Below are 17,629 nucleotides of genomic sequence, written 5' to 3'. Positions count from 1 at the left end.
CATATGACTCTGTCATAAAGAACAATGAATGCTGTTATTAAAACCAGACAATGACCCAATTCTATTGTAACTCTTGAGACTGTACAAATATAACCAAATGGACCCTTCACGGTCATTTGGTTACATTTGTGCACTCTCAGAGATGATGACATTGAGGTTTTCACACAGTGACAGCTGCAGCTTCGTTACCCTGTTCTTAAAGAGCGAACAGAAGATGGCCAGAGAAGCTGTTGTCGTAGGCATCGGCATAAACCGTGATCCCACGTGGCAGCATCAAGAACACCCTATCTCCCTCCGCCAGCTCTAAAGTGACGGCGTTTGATAACAACTGTTGTCTGCCACTCTCATGTCTGCCATTCCCATTCCCATTATACATGACCTGCTGATTGTTATGGTACAACATTACCCCCATGTCCGAATCATAGCGATTGCGATTAGACGCAGTGAATCTGAAGAAGTACGCTCCCTTGACCGGAGCGGTGAAGACGCCGGTCTCTGGGTTGTAGCCGCCGCCGCCGTTCGAATACACAATGTCGTACACCATACGTATGGGATATCTGTCTGCTCTCAGCTTCTCGACTTTGTCCATGGCGGCAGAGAAGGCCACCTTGGGTCCGGTGCCGACTCCTCCGTTCTCCTCCAGCTGATTGACTTCTTCCTTCACCTCGGCCAGTTTGGAGTCGATGGTGGACAGCTCGTTCGACAGGGCTGAGGTCACCGTCTCCAGCTCACCCACCTGCTGCGCTGTGGCCTGCAGTCCGGCTTCGAGGGCGGCAATCTTGTCGGATTGTGCTGAATGCTGATTCTTCAGGCCCTCCGTCGCTACCTCTGTGGCGACCAGTCTGTCTCCGAGGGCGAGCAGTTCTGTCGTTTGGGCTGAAGTGGCATCCTCAGTGGCTGTGAGTCGGCCTCCAAGGGCCGCAAGGTCAGCTGACTGGGCAGCGTTCACGTTCTCAGTAGCCGTGACTCTAGACGAGATCTCTGACATAACTCCTGTTTGGTTCAGCTTCAGCTCCTCCACGTGGCTGTCGGTGGCATCCAACCTGGTTTCCAGGGCCGATAGGCTGACGTCGATGGTGGACAGCTCTGTCGACAGGGTTGAGGTCTCAGTCTCCAGCTCACCCACCTGCTGTCCTGTGGCCTGCAGTCCAGCTTCGAGGGCCACGATCTGGTCAGACTGAGCTGAATGCTGATTCTTCAAGCTCTCTGTTGCTACCTCTGTGGCGACCAGTCTGTCTCCAAGGGCGAGCAGTTCTGTCATTTGGGCTGAAGTGGCATCCTCAGTGGCTGTGACTCGGACTCCGAAGGCCGCTAGGTCAGCTGACTGGGCAGCGTTCACGCTCTCAGTGGCGGTGACTCTAGACGTGAGCCCGACCACATCCACGGTTTGGTTCAGCTTCAGCTTCAGCTCCTCCACGTGGCTTTCGGTGGCATCCAACCTGGTTTCCAGGGCTGATAGGCTGACGTCTTGGCCTGAAGTCTTGGCCTCAATGTCTGACACTCTCGTGTCCAAGACGGAAAGTTCAGATGTTTGGACGGAAGTCTGGTTCTCAACGTTCTTCAGGTTGGCCTCAAGGACGGACAGCTTTATCGTTTGCTTCAAGTTTTCACCCTCATTGTCCGTTACTCTGGCTCTCAGGACCATCAACTTGTCTGCTTGGTTTGACGTTTCATTCAGATTAGCAGCCAGTCGAAGCTCAAGCACGGACATTTCAGATGATTGAGCCACATCGGCTTCATCCAGCTCTTCCAACTTTTTCTCAGCGACCGCCACTTCCTCTCTGACGGCCGTGACCTTCTTCTCGCTCTCGGTCATCCTGCCCTCCACGCCCGTCAGCTCCACGCTCTGCTCGTCGATTTTCTGCTCCATCCTCCTCATCTGCTCTCCCTGGTCCTCCACGGTGTCCTGCAGGACGTGCACTCTGTCTGTGAGGACCCCCACTATGTCCCACAAGTCCGATAGGGACCTGGTGCCATGTCGGCCCGTGGCGTCCTGGACCACCGCAGCGGTGGTCAGACAGAGCAGCAATGCCAGCACAGTGACGATCCCAGTTGCCCGCATTCTCAGAGGCAGCGTCTCTACAGATATGGTGCACCTACCAAAAGCTATGCCACGCTTATATACACACACAGTAGCATACATCAGTCATGTCACAGCCTGTGACATGTGTGACATGTTGGCCAAGCCAAGGACACTGATAACACAAAAGAACATGTGTTCCCTTGGTTTAAACACATTTTAACTTAAGGCATATTTCACAATTTTTTTTGGGGTCATTTTATTGTCTACTCAGGCTTTTGTGAGCCCCCCAGACAGTTTTTAAGTTGCTTGATTCAGTATTTAGATATTTGATATTCATTGTATCAGACACGCCCCCTTCCTTCACAAACCCATTATAACTTCAAACTACATTTTTAACATGTTAGATTCATCAAAAACACCCGTCCTTGGTTCTGGTGACTCATCCTGCCCTCCTAATACGCGAGGGGGCCCTGTTTTTTCGATAATGTTTTTCATTTATTTAATTTTTGTGCTGTATTGATTTTTTTTCATTTTCCAAAAAACATATTAAAAATAAAATAAAAAAGTAATTGAGAAAAACACACGAACCAAGAACCAAGGACGGGTGTTTTCAATGAATCTAACATGTATAAATTGGAGTTAGAAGTTGCAATGGGTTTGTATAAAATGAATATCAAATATCTAAATACTGAATCAAGCGACTTAAAAACTATCTGGGGTGCTCCCAAGAGCCTGAGTAGACAATAAAATGACCCAAATTTATTTTGAAAGTGAAATATCCCTTTGATGTGAAAAGTGTCCACTGTGGTCAGCTGCTGTCGGTCTGTCCATATACAGTAGTATGTGCTGATACTAAAGGACTTCTTTAAAATAAAACGCATGACACTGCACATCCAATGCAGGTCAAGATTTAAAGATTTTTTTATTGGACCAGTAAATACATTTTTTATATATATATATATATATATATATATTTATTTTCTGAATGGGTCCACATGTACTTGCATGAGATATATACGTTTCTAACAATGTAGCTTGCACAAAAACTAATTTCACCCACTGTTTTACACCTGTAAACCTGTGATGTGACAATAAAGAAGATTCTGATTCTACTAAATACATTTGGATAAGTTTCCACAAACACTGATGGATAGATAGTATTTGTAGTTTCATAAACCATGAACCAGAGATTGCATTTACTCAGTTAAAGTCTGCTTAAGAAACTAGACAACAAACTCAGACATTCTTGCTCATTTTATTTTCATCACATAACAACACAGAAACAGTTGGCATATGACTGTCGTAAAGAACATGAATGCTGTTATTAAAACCTGACAATGACCCAATTCTATTGTAACTCCTGAGAGTGTACAAATGTAACCAAATGGACCCTTCACAGGTCCATTTGGTTACATTTGTAAACTCTCAGAATTAATGACACTGAGGTTTTCACACCGTGACAGCTGCAGCTTCGTAACCCTGTTCTTAAAGAGTGAACAGAAGATGGCCAGAGAAGCTGTTATCGTATTCATCGGCATAAACCGTGATCCCACGTGGCAGCATCAAAAACACCTTATCTCCCTTTGCCAGCACCAAAGTGACGGCGTTTGATAAGAACTCTCCTTCGCTTTTCTCATGGTTAGACATGACCTGCTCCTCGTTATGGTACAACTTTACCCCCATGACCGAAGTATAGCGATTGCGATTAGACGCAGTGAATCTGAAGAAGTACGCTCCCTTGACCGGAGCGGTGAAGACGCCGGTCTCTTCGTCGTAGCCGTTGCCGACATTCGTAAACACGATGTCGTACACCATATGTATGTCATATTTGTTTCCTTTCAGCCTCTCGACTTCGTCCATGGCGGCAGAGAAGGCCACCTTGGGTCCGCTGCCGACTCCTCCGTTCTCCTCCAGCTCCTCGACTTCTTCCTTCACCTCGGCCAGTTTGGAGTCGATGGTGGACAGCTCTGTCGACAGGGCTGAGGTCTCCGTCTCCAGCTCACCCACCTGCTGTCCTGTGGCCTGCAGTCCGGCTTCGAGGGCCGCGATCTGGTCAGACTGAGCTGAATGCTGATTTTTCAAGCTCTCTGTCGCTACCTCTGTGGCGACCAGTCTGTCTCCGAGGGCGAGCAATTCTGTCGTTTGGGCTGAAGTGGCATTCTCAGTGGCTGCGAGACGGCCTCCATGGGCCGCAAGTTCAGCTGACTGGGCAGCGTTCACGTTCTCAGTGGCGATGACTCTAGACGTGAGCACGACCACATCCACCGTTTGGTTCAGCTTCAGCTCCTCCACGTGGCTTTGGGTGGCATTCAACCTGGTTTCCAGGGCTGATAGACTGACGTCTTGGCCTGAAGTCTTGGTCTCCATATCGGACACTCTCGTGTCCAAGACGGAAAGTTCAGATGTTTGGACGGAAGTCTGGTTCTCAACGTTCTTCAGGTTGGCCTCGAGGGCGGACAGCTTCATCGTTTGCGCTAAGTTTTCACCCTCATTGTCCGTTACTCTGGCTCTCAGGACCATCAACTTGTCTGCTTGGTTTGATGTTTCATTCAGATTAGCAGCCAGTCGAATCTCAAGCACGGACATTTCAGATGATTGAGCTACGTCGACTTCACCCAGCTCTTCCAACTTCTTCTCAGCGACCGCCACCCCCTCTCTGACGGCCGTGACCTTCTTCTCACTCTCGGCCAGCCTGCCCTCCATGCCCGTCAGCTCCACGTTCTGCTCGGCGATTTTCTGCTCCATCCTCCTCATCTGCTCGCCTTGGTCCTCCACGGTGTCTTGCAGGACGTGCACTCTGTCTGTGAGGACCTCCACCCTGTCCCACAAGTCCTGTAGGGACCTGGTGCCATGTCGGCCCGTGGCGTCCTGGACCACCGCAGCGGTGGTCAGACAGAGCAGCAATGCTAGAACAGTGAAGGTCCCAGTAGCCTGCATTCTCAGAGGCAGCGTCTCGACAGATATGTTGCACCTCCAAACGCTACTGGACCCGTGCTTATATAGCATACATCAAGCTGTCAAGAGCCTGTGACCTGTGGCCTGGTGTTGGTCAAGCCAAGGACACTGATAAGACAAAAGAACATGTGTTCCCCTTTGGTTTAAACATGTGAAAAGTGTCCAGTGTGGTCAGCTGCTGTCCGTTTGTCCATATAGCACGTGCTGATACTAAAGGACATGACACTGCACATCCAATGCAGGTCAAGATTTACAGATTTTCTTTTTTGGACCCGTTTCAAACCGTTGTTTTGCCCCACACACACGGCACAAAGATGGAAAACAAATTAAATAATTGTGTTCGCGAGTCACGCATTTCCACTGTGAGAGTTTGTTAGTTGTGCACTAGCGCTGTCCATCCTCCTGTCCGAGTCTTGGCCTACGACAGTACTGTTATGTTCTGGTGACTGTGACTGAGCAGTTGGCACATTAGACCAGGTTCTCAACCTTTTTCATATCAAGGTCCATTATGTATTCGGCATTTGAGCCACGGACCACCGTTTGATTGAGATTTTGCCTCTCAGACCCAAAACTTAATTGTGTAGACTTCTTGTAAATTAAGTAATGCAGATGTTTAACAATAATTTAACTCTTGAGAATGTAAAATTAAAATCATTTTAAGCTCTCCAAGAGTTAAAGATCTACAAGGGTCCATTTGGTTACCAACTCTCCATCATTTAGCTGGGGACCACCTGGAACCCCCTCAAGGACCACTGGTGATCCCCGGACCACTGGTTGAGACCCACTGCATTAGACTATCGCTGTAGCTGTGTGTGACATACAAATTCACCGGCTTGAATGTTCTTGTCCACACACACACACACACACACACACACACACACACACACACACACACACACACACACACACACACACACACACACACACACACACACACACACACACACACACACACACACACACACACACACAGTTAAAGTAGGCTGCAGCATATCTGCTTTGAATCAGCACGGATTTGCAGATCTTTGCAACAAAATCTGACACGGTTTCTAATAGATAGTTTGTAAAATAAACCAAAATTATATAATTTTGAGTTGATGCAATGAATTCAGACAGTTTGGGGGGGGAACAGGGAAAGGGTTCCCTTTGTGACTCAAGGTTTGGGCTGGACGATTTGGACAATATCAAGTATCTCCATATTTTTGACCAAATACCTTGATATTGATATTGTATCGCGACAATAGCCGACCTACAAGCTCACAATGCACTGTGAGCATTTACAGTAGATCACCTATTTTTTTTTATCATTTTTCAAATATTTTTCAATGTGTAAAATAGGGCTTACGTGATTAAAACCAGTAAAAGACAACACTTAAAGGTAGGGTAAGTGATTTTCTTTGGTTAAAATAATTGTTAAATAGCTCTATATTCTGATAGTACTCATTGCTATAGAGTGTTTGTTCAGTAAAAGGAGTCTCCTTGTCTCTCCAGCTCTTTATAAAACAGAAAATGCATTTTCGTTTCAGTTTCATTTCCAATTTTATCCAATCAGGATAGAGAACTCAATCAGGATATAGATTAAACAAGTGCAATTGGAAGTGATGGCACTAAGAAATGAGCAGGCAAAATTGGAACACTATAAAAAAGAAGCTTAAAAATGGGTACTTTCTCCTGATTGGCTGAGATTTTGACACCTACCGGAAAATGTATTTTGATATCCAAAACCCAGACGATATCTAGTCTCATATGTCATATCACAATATAATATTGATTTGTTGCCGAGCCCTACTCAAGGCCTGTTGAAACACAGCTAAATCCACCTCCGATCCCATTATAAAGAAATGTGTGTTACAGTACATCATTAGGACCTGATACACAAATCATATTTTGAGGCAACAGATGAACAGATGCTCGTCAAAGCATTCATCGCTGTGCACATGGACGCCTGCCAAGGAATGGAGGATGCCATCGAGCTTTGCAAGCTTGTGTGGTTGGTTAGGTCACTGAGCTGCCACGATTCATCTGCAAAAGACAGTGTGATCATAGAGCACCGCCTCTTCCTCCGAAAACGTCATTCCTGGTGACGTGTGCCAGAGAATTTAAAGACTTCATACTTAAGCCATTAAGACCGGGAACGCATCTGTGTCATGTTTTGATTTCTTTGGCGATTCAAAAATAGCAGATATACAAGCTGATAGCGCGATTAAATCGTGAAAATTTGTGCAAATCTTTGAATACATTTTGAACTCCGATCTGAGCTTCTGGGGGTCCCTAGAACAACATGTTTTGTTTTGAGATGGGGGTCCGTGGCCAATTACATATCATTTTGGAGCACCACTGATATAGCAACAAACTGTTAGGATTTAGAAAACAATAGATACAGTATGCATTTGGCTGAAGATTCTCATCTCAAAATATGTTGTTCCAGGGACCCCCATGAAGCAAAGACTTGAGTTACAAATGTTCGCTTAAAAATATATATATATTCAAAGATTTACACAAATGTTCATGATTTTTCAAAAATAGCAGGTAGATCTACAAGCTCTGCACTTCGTGCAGTGCTGTGAGCTTGCATATCTGCAATTTTTTGAATAGCCGAAGAAATCAAAAAAACGACCCAGAGGCTTTCTCCGGTCTTAATGGGTTAAGTAAGAAGCTCATGTCACATCTAAACAACGCCCTGCAATGCCTCCACTTGCAAATAAACGAAAATGGAAGCGTTTTCCTCAAAATATAAAATCAGGCATGAAAACAAGTTATGGTAAAAAAGGAAAAAAAGATGAGAAGGATGCATGAGCAGGGAAGGGAAAAGACAGCCACGCTATGGTGGTCTGTGGGTTTGTGCACTCTGGTTAGAAATCCGCTGGCTGTGTCATTGTGACATCATACCTTTTTCCTGTGCATGTCAGTTTTGCAGTGGGCCAGAAAAGCATAGCTGTGTGTGTTTGAATAGTGTATTTCTTTGTGACAGAGAATGCACTTTGTATAACAGGGTTCCCCACACACAATTTTTTTGCTATTCATTTTCATAACTTTTCCATAACTTTTCCAAAGTATTTGACCACGTTTCCAGGTCTATAGCAATCATACGGTGCAATAATGACTCTTAAACCAGTGTGCTATCAATGCACAAAGGCAGACCAGAGCGAAGGTGTGGAGTCGAACCGGGGAGGCGCTGAAGAAGGCATTTTGTGCCCATGTGGTGTGCACCCTAACCCATTCACTATCCGATTTCCCCTTTAACCGCAATAGGCTCTATTCACAGCAGCCATATTATGAAGAAATGCACAGGTGTTACTAATGATACTAATGAAGGCTCTGTTCCATTCTGGTCAAACAGAGTCAGGGTGCTGATATTGTGCATGTTGGCTCACTGGAAACACTCTGTTACACCAGTGGGTCTAGAGTTGGGGTCCAGGGATCCTCATGGGCTTCCAAATGGCCCCTTACATAAGAGTGTACAAATGGAACCAAATGGACCCTTACGGGTCCATTTGGTTCCATTTGTACACTCTCAGAGTTATGGGGGTCGTGGAAACCACTGTGCTACACTAAATGGAACAGAGCCTTCATTAGTATCATTGGTAACACCTGTGAAGGAAGTGATAATATGGCTGCTGTGCATAGAGCCTATTGGCTGAAAAAATACATAAAAAAGACATGTATTCAGTGGAAACAAAGAGGCTGCGACTCTAATGTGGTTTATTGTGAACTTTTTATATGAAGTTCATCCATCCATACACCTAAAGATTTACATAACCTGGATGCCAAACTGTCCTGCTGGCTTTCAGGACAGATAAGCAGTACTTTTACGTGGCGTACACTCAGTGTTCTTTATGATATGGGAAGGTGTGTGGTGTGTGGTCAGCTGATGTATGGATTCTAAAAAGGACAGCAAATACTGTACATACAGTGCAAGGACACACACACACACACACACACACACACACACATACAGAGGACATGGGAAAGACTGCTCGAGGTGTCAGCTGCCCGTCTGAAGTCAAAGCAAATTAAGAGTTAAGAGAGAACATTTCTAAATGCCTTTTGGCAAGATGGGGTTACTGTTCTGGATTATGTCTGCTATTATCAGGCTGTCAGAGAGAGCAGATGCTATAATTCTACATTTAATTTGACAGAGTTTGCTTACATTTTCAGATGACAGGTCGTTGTCTGGACTGCTTTAACTCATTCACTGCCAGAATTATTTCTGGCCGCGTTTGCCCACTGCCAAGATTTTTCATTGAAAAAAAAGTACTCAGCCGAGATACAGCATTTTTAAGTTTTAAGTTAACAAGGAAGTGGATGGGAGTCTAAATTTTCGAAAAATCATATCTCCTTGGTCTTAGGGTGAAATAAAAAAGAAAAAAAAGAAAAATATCATTTTCTTTTTTTTTTTAAGTCGTTTTAGTCGTTCTAGGCAGGCATGGCTTAGGGACAGAAGTCGTTTTAGTCGTTCTAGGCAGGGAATGAGTTAATAGGCTCTATGCACAGCAGTCATATTATCACTTCCTTCACAGGTGTTACCAATGATACTAATGAAGGCTCTGTTCCATTTAGTGTAGCACAGTGGTTTCCACAACCCCCATAACTCTGAGAGTGTACAAATGGAACCAAATGGACCCTTACGGGTCCATTTGGTTCCCTTTGTACACTCTCAGTTACACACCTGTAAGGGGCCATTTGGAAGCCCCAACTGTAGACCCACTGGTGTAACAGAGTGTTTCCAGTGAGCCAACATGCACAATATCAGCACCCTGACTCTGTTTGACCAGAATGGAACAGAGCCTTCATTAGTATCATTGGTAACACCTGTGAATGTCTTCATAATATGGCTGCTGTGAATAGAGCCTATTCCAGCCCTAGTTAGAGATTACATGACTACATGATCACTATACACCCAGAACCGTCTGCTCACAGTAGGACTACTGCCTAAGAAATCACCGAGAGGTGTGTCAATTTCTCATTTTGTGTAGCTGTTCATAACAGTTAAAAATCGGAGTTTGTAGGTCAGGATTATTCTTGTTTTTTTCTTTTTCATAATGACATAGGTACGCCAGGGTGAACGTGGTTAACCTGTATGGAAGTTATAATTCCATCTTTGACGGTTGAGTGTGTGGGGGAGTGGCTAACTGGAGTGAATGCTATTTAAGGCAGACGAGCAAAGCTTTATTCACGGGGAGACTCTCCCCAGGACTAGGACATAGCGCTGTAAGGCACTAACTGCTGTAGAGTAAGTAATCTATGAGAGGACTGTCATATTTCTATTACTTATTTAATTTGATTATATTAGACTTTTAGAATTAAAAAATATATACATATATATATATATATATATTTTATAAATTATAGTCCCCTCATGCGTTAGGACAATATCAGTCACCAGACGCTGGGACGTGTGTTTTCAATTAGTCTAACAAAAGTTCATGGAGTTTGAACTTGAATGGACTTTTTATAGGAGGGGGTGAGTTTGATCAAATGAATAATCAAATATCTTAAAAACTGCACTGGGCGTGCACATAAAAGCCAGAGCAGACGTTAAAATGACCTCCTGAAGTGTTTTAAAGTAAAACACCCTCTATGCCACAAATCGATATGGCTCAGTAAACATAAATTAAGAAGAGTCATTTAAAGAGTAACAATAAGGTATATAGATTAAATAAATTAAAAGGGGGAAAAAGAATGGCTTGGATACAAAGTAAATAAAATAAACTCATTCTGTTTGTTTTGTTAGTCTAGTCTTTCATCCAGTATGGTGTTTTTCATGCATTGCTGGCAGCAGTCTATATTTAAAACCTACAGTACCCTAAACTGTGCTTCCATATCATCTCTGTCGGGTGGAAACCTCATATGTCCAAGGGCGTTAATTTACGTGAAAAAAAAACACAAAACGTACAAATATGGGAGATAAGAGGTTTCTGCACGACAGCAACGAGCTCCTCCTACCAAGGCCGTCTGGTCTGCGAGGGTTCTCTCTAATTGGCCACAGGGCCCGCTGCAGTACGACAGGGTCCAACAGACGGGTGTCAGACCTGTCATTAGGTTGGTATGTATACACGCAAGCACGTACGCACGTAAACACACAAAATGCACATGCAGACATTATCACCCGCATACAAATGGCATGTATACGTATACACAAAGAATGGTGGAAAAAGTACTCATTTTTTTTTACTTAAGTAAAAGTAGCAATACTGCAATGTAGATATACTCTGTTACAAGTAAAAGTCCGGAGTTCAAAATCTACTTGAGTAAAAGTACAAAAGTATTGGCATTAAAATGTACCAAAAGTAGAAAGTCATTATGCAGAATGTCCAATGCCCATTTCACAAGTTTTCAAATGTATGAAAATCTTTTGAAAATAGCCAATCTACAAGCTCACAATGCGTCGCGATGCGACGCATTGTGAGCTTGTAGATCGGCTATTTTCAAATGGCCGAAATGTATTTACTATAGAGGGCTGAAGTGGTTAATGTATGTTTTGTATAATAATCAAAATCTAAAGTAACTGAAGTTTTCAAATAATTGTAGTGGAGTAAAAGTACAATATTTGTCTCTAAGATGTAGTGGAGTAGAAGCAAAAGTACTGAAAATTGGAAATACTCAAGTAAAGTAAAGAAAATACCTCAAAATTGTAATACTCAAGTACAGTACTTAGTAAATGTACTTAGTTACTTTAAACCTCTGTACACAGATGATGCACACAAAAAAGACACGGCTACAGTGTGTGTGTACACGTACACAAACATGAACCCAAACGCACACACAAATCCACACACTAACCCCATTTCTCACACATGCCAATTCTAAAGCGGTTTAACACTTTACAGGAGACCAAATGATACGTTTTAGCCGAACATTTCGTCCAAAAATTACAACTTTAGAGGTTTTTTTTTAAAGTGTGTGTTTAAACCTCAATTGTGGGAAGAGAATGGAAAAGAGAAAAAGCCCAAGCATCCTGCATGTCACAATCCTGCGATTCCTCAATACTGACTTTTCCCCCAAAATGTGTCCCAATCCAAACATATTTGGGGCTTTGGAGTAAAACAAACAAATGTCACATGGCAAAAGAAAATGTCACATGGGTACAAGACTGAGAAAACAACAAGTTTGCAGTAGTAGCTATGCCGAGAGGTTAGGTTCCCTCAACGTTCCCTCAAGTTTCAATAAAATATAATAAGAACAAGGTTATAATACGAGTAAAAACTCATGGCAGGAATAAGTAATGAAGGGTAAAGTGTATCAAGTGTGAGTTATGTAAAGTGTAGAAACTTCTAAATGACCTTATAGGTAGCCATTCCCCCAAATCTCCTTTCTAATTACGGTAATCTTGGATTTGCCCAAAACAGAGGTTTCAGTGCTGGCTTCAGCAGCCAGCTATATATAACATATACATACTGTAGGAAAAGTGTATACCATACGGCAGGGGTCTTCAACAGGGGGTCCGGGACGCCTAGGGGGTCCTCAGAGTCACTACAGGGGGGCCGCCAAATCTTTGTGTGATAGGATCATGTTTTTTACATTAACCACTTGAACTCTAGCATCTCTATTCTGAGAACAACATTAGCTAAAAATAGCCGATCTATAAGCTACTACGATCTACTGAGCTTGTAGATCGGCTATTTTTGGCAAAGAGGTTTGGTGTAGAGGGGGAATAAAGAGCAGACTAAGTATTGACGGTTTAAGTGGTTAAATGTCTGAAAATACACATTAATCCAACATACACTGATGACAGTGCTGTCAAAGTCTATGAAACAGTCTAAGAAATCTATGAAAATGTTTAATCTGCAACACAATTGTATACAATATGGAGTGGGGGGGGGTCCCTGCTTCATCTCTCTCACTGCTAAGGGGTCCTTGGCCTGAAAACGTTGAAGACCCCTACCACACGGTATAGAGCTCTAGAGTTGTGAGAAACCCTGTGCTGCACCGTGTGGTTGAATAGACAGAGATGGAGAGAGAGCGAGAGAGAGATAAAGAGAAGATTGTGTGCATGTAATGGATGGCTAGATGGATGAGGCAAAATGAGAATAACAGATTGCAGGGAGGGACACAGAAGGTGGATTCGAAGAGTTGATCTACTTACTGCGTATTTGTCTCTTGATTTCCTTAGTAGGATCCAACCAACACTGATATGAGAGAGAGAGAGAGAGAGAGAGAGAGAGAGAAAGAGAGAGAGAGAGAGAGAGAGAGTTAAATAGATTTCACACAAACATGACAGCTAAATGAGAGATGTGTGATCTCCGCCATGTGAATACACACAGAAATGGTGTTTCACTGGTTCTTCAGCGGTCCTGTGATTGATATACTGCATAGCAACTGTTGTACAATATGTTAGGCCCCTGTATGGCTCTTTAGAAAAGTGGTGAAACGTTTGAATGTCACGGACCCCCCCATCTAGTATGCATTAGGTCACGGACCACCCCATAACTCTGAGAGCGTACAAACGGAACCAAACCAACCCGGAAATGGTTCCATTTGTACGCTCTCAGAGTCACAGACCTGTAAACGTCCATTCGGTTCTTCTTAAGTATCAACCTCCTCAACGCGCCCTGGGGGTCCCCGGACCCTACTTTGAGAACCACTGCTTTTAGAGGTTCCACCCACGGCACTCCTAAATTGCATTGTTAATTTTCACTCTAGTACCTTATTGTATAATAATAATAACTAGAAAATGTGCTCTCGGAGCACAGGTCTCCGCCAGTACTGTTCCTGATTAATCCTGTCTTACCTCACTTCAAAAGATATAAATGATCTTTTGAAGTGACACACATATTTATAGGACTCTATTTCATCATGCGTCTCGCTAGCCAATCAAAGCACACCCTTTCAACATATTGTCACGTGTCACGTGAAGCTTGACCAATGTTGGTGGACACACGGAAGGACGAGAACGAAAACATAGTCTCCTGGCGGAGACAATTATAATAATATATAATTTGATCCCATGGCTTGGGGTGTGCTCAGGGAGCAGTTAAGGGGTTAAGTGTCTAGCTCAGTTTGACACTTGGACACATTGCTGAGGCCTGGAATCGAACCAGGGACCTTTGCCTTCCCAGGCGGGCTCTCTAACCGTTCAGCTATGATAGGCCAACTATAAACTAAACTATTTGTATCATTATAATACTTGTTGCTATTCTTATTATTGTAAGATGATGATGGTGATAACAACATTCATATGAACGCACACAGTTTAAAGCGTTCTGCATGTTCACTCTCCCTTTCATTTTGTGATTTCAATCACTTAAAATATTCATTGTCTTTCGACTTATCTGTGTCGTTTAGAACTGATTGAAAATAACGTTGTGCTTGATGTTTAACCTCATGAAATCATTTTATAAGTGATATCGGTAAACTCCAAATATTATTAAGGAATTCCGCGGCACCCCTGAACCGGCGTCACGCCACCCTACTTTGAGAAACCCTGCCCTATAGCACCAAAAGAGGTTCCCCTACGAGCCAAAGAAACACTTTTAGTGTTAGCACCATTTTTGTTTAGCTGTATTCCAACATGATGCGATTGGTTTGATTTATTTTGGTCAATGATTGACACACTAAAATAACTAAAATATTTAAGGTATTTTTACACACATTTTAGTTATAGAGGGCAATTATAATGCATTAAGGCATATTTGGCTTATTAGCCAGGGATCCTTTTAACCCATTAAGACCTGGAACTGTGTCATTTTTAAATTTGAAATTAAAAATTAAAAAATTAAAAAGCATTATTTTACACTTTGGGCTATTCATAAATCGTGAAAATGTGTGCAAATCTTAAAGCGAACATTTTTAACTCAAATCTTTGTTTCTGAGGGTCCCTGGAACACAATATTTTGATGGGGTCTGCGGCCAAATACGTATCATTCTGGGGGTCCTTGACATGAAAAAGTTTGAGCACCACTGATATAGAAACATACGTTTTTCAGAATACTGTTGAGATTTAGGAGACATGTAGAATCGGCTTCAGGTCTTAATGGGTTAAGAAAAAGAAGCAAAAATGGAAAAAGGTTGCATGTTGTGTTTGATGCCATGTATGTCTATCTGCGTTGCTTCAAATTAAAAGCACGTGGTGGAAGGAGGTGGAAGCGCAGTGCGCTGCAGTCAGTGCATATTACTACTTACGCTCTGATCGTGATTGTCCTTGTATGAGAGGCCAAAGTAGTCTTTCTCCATCAAGTTGAGGTGTTCACACACCTTGAAGAACAGGAACTGGCCTTTAGCACGTTTCTGTATAGAGCACACAGGGAAGAGAAGAAAAGGTGGGTGGTTATTATGAGATCATGTTACAATATTGCCCGTTGAAGTTGCACACACACAACAATAAATCCTGAGTCTAGTGCACAATACACACTCTCTTTGAACTCTCGCAGTTCGTAGAGAGAAACATTGTATTTTATTTATTTATAAGGCCTTGTGTGGTAAACTTCCTTTATACCTATCCTCGCTTTTGGAACCAAAGGTTACTGGACATTCAACACGTTCACAAACACACATTAGATATACCAGTCCACGTAAGAGCAGTGAACAAGGAAAGACTGCTTTCATGTGTTATGCTCCACACAAATGGAACAAACTTCAGGACTCTCTGAAACTGGTGCGATTGGTCTCAATAGAGACATTCAGGGTGCTTCTTGAGGACACACTACATAGTGACTGCACCGGTTTCATGTAACAGTTTATTTGCGTCTGTGACATTCTAATGTGATTCAAATGTTTGTCATTGTTTCTCATTATGTATGTATTTCATATGTTGTTATCAGGGCGTCCTTGAAAAAGAGAGCTTGCTCTCAATGGGCTTCCCTGAATAAATAAAGGAGAAAAAAAAGAAAGAAAGAAAGAACTAGTTCTGAATAGCCTGTCTTAAACAGCAGGGTTTTTTTTTCGACGTTGAAAGGAGCATGCATTGACCTTTAATTTGCGGTGATTCAGAGAGTACAAATCGAACCAAATGGACCCGTAAGGGTCGCTTCCTCCCAAAAAGATTTAAATGAGCACACTTTTCCCCCAAAAGATTCCCATCCATTTCCAAAACCACAGATATTTATATGTCTGTGTGTGTCCACTGGCAACTGACCAGTGTGTGCTTTTTGGGCTGAGAAAAATACCACGGAAGACCCTCTTGAGAAATTAAAATATACAGTATATGTTGTATAAGAGCTATACAGTATTATGTATAAGAAGCCTCACACCATCCATTCACCACATCAATTACATCTCTGTTCTACTTCGTCTTTCTCTTCTCCTCTCCCCTCGTCCGACTTTCTTTGGGCGACGCATTCCATACTTTAACCCTTCAAGACCGGGAGAAGCATTTTTAGATTTGACCTAAAAAAGAATTATTTTACGCTTTGGCTATTCAAAAATAACAGATCTACAAGCTCATAGCGCGGCACCGATTGCCGCGCTATGAGCTTGTAGATCTGCTATTTTTGAGAAAATTGTGAAAATGTGCAAATCTTTGAATATATATATTTTTTTTAACGCAAACATTTGTAACTCAAATCTTTGCTTCTGGGGGGGGGTCCCTGGAACAAACTATTTTGAGATGGGGGTCCGCGACCGAATACATATACATTTTGGGGGTCCTTGACATGAAAAAGATTGAGCACCACTGACATAGTAACATAAGTTTAAAAAAAAAAAAAACAGTTAGGATTTAGAAGACATTTTGTAGAATCGGCGCCTCAGGCCTGAAGGGGTTAAACCCCCATGGGAGCAATAACCATAAAATCCTCCGTGCCCAAATATGACAATGACATTTAACACACACACACACACACACACACACACACACGCTCGTGCGCGCGCATATGACAAATGGCCGTGCCCTTTAGACAGACAGTGGACTAGACAGAGAGGGGGGGAGGGCGTGGTATAAAAGAGGGGAAGAAGGAATTAAAGAATGCACTTTTCTTTTCATTTCTTTTGGGTTAGTCAGCAGCACTGTCACTCTGTCGGGACAGAAACAGACAGACGCACGCCAAGTGACATTTACACTGGCAAACAGAGGGGGGAGTGTGTAGTGAGAGTGGAAGGAAAGTTTTTGCGATAAAGAAAAGGGATGAAAGAATGCATTTTCCTCTTGGTCCCTGGGACAGCTGAAAACATCTGTGGTATGTTCCTATAGTCAGTCGCACACACACGCACACACACACACACAGGGAACAGCTAAAGAATGTGAGCATCGGATCTGACCTTTTCAACTGTTTCCGTGTGTGTGTGTGTGTGTGTGTGTGTGTGTGTGTGTGTGTGTGTGTGTGTGTGTGTGTGTGTGTGTGTGTGTGTGTGTGTGTGTGTGTGTGTGTGTGCACGCGCACATGCGTCTCTTGGCCATTGTGCCTCTGAGCAAGACACAACCCTAGATACAACTCCTCAAAGCAACAGTTGCACAACTGTGCCTCTGGGGTTAATGTGCCCCACTTGTGTGTCTATGTCTCTGGTGTACAGTGTGTCAATTCTCCTCCTAGATGCCTTGCATTCCAGTGTTTTCCCCTACAAGCTAAGACAACATCAACATTATGTCAAAATTCATGCTCAACAGACTTCCCATTAATTTGGAAATCAATAATCATCACCCATTGTATACACTACACACTATTGCTTCTCTACAGCTATTACTGCTTCGGTAGCTATGAGAGCATTTTGGCCATT

General features: G+C 43.0%; 1 protein-coding gene across 6 annotated transcripts in view; it reads right to left on the bottom strand.

Annotated features, from left to right (window-relative positions):
- Positions 1–17,629, bottom strand: part of LOC311062490 (protein 4.1-like) — a 120,710-nt gene that overhangs the window by 57,618 nt on the left and 45,463 nt on the right. For all 6 annotated transcript variants that reach the window (XM_084081547.1, XM_084081550.1, XM_084081549.1 and 3 more), the window contains exons 5-6: positions 15,101–15,205; positions 13,065–13,107 (exon numbers count right to left, since the gene is read on the bottom strand). In XM_084081547.1, coding sequence (XP_083937673.1) covers positions 13,065–13,107; positions 15,101–15,205 — 148 coding nt within the window. The remainder of the gene's footprint in view (positions 1–13,064; positions 13,108–15,100; positions 15,206–17,629) is intronic.

Source organism: Gymnoscopelus microlampas (genome assembly GCF_963454915.1).
Source record: "Gymnoscopelus microlampas genome assembly, chromosome: 16".
NCBI classification, from domain to species: domain Eukaryota; kingdom Metazoa; phylum Chordata; class Actinopteri; order Myctophiformes; family Myctophidae; genus Gymnoscopelus; species Gymnoscopelus microlampas.
Note: the sequence above shows the minus strand (reverse complement) of the source record. Positions and strands in the feature narration are given on the sequence as shown.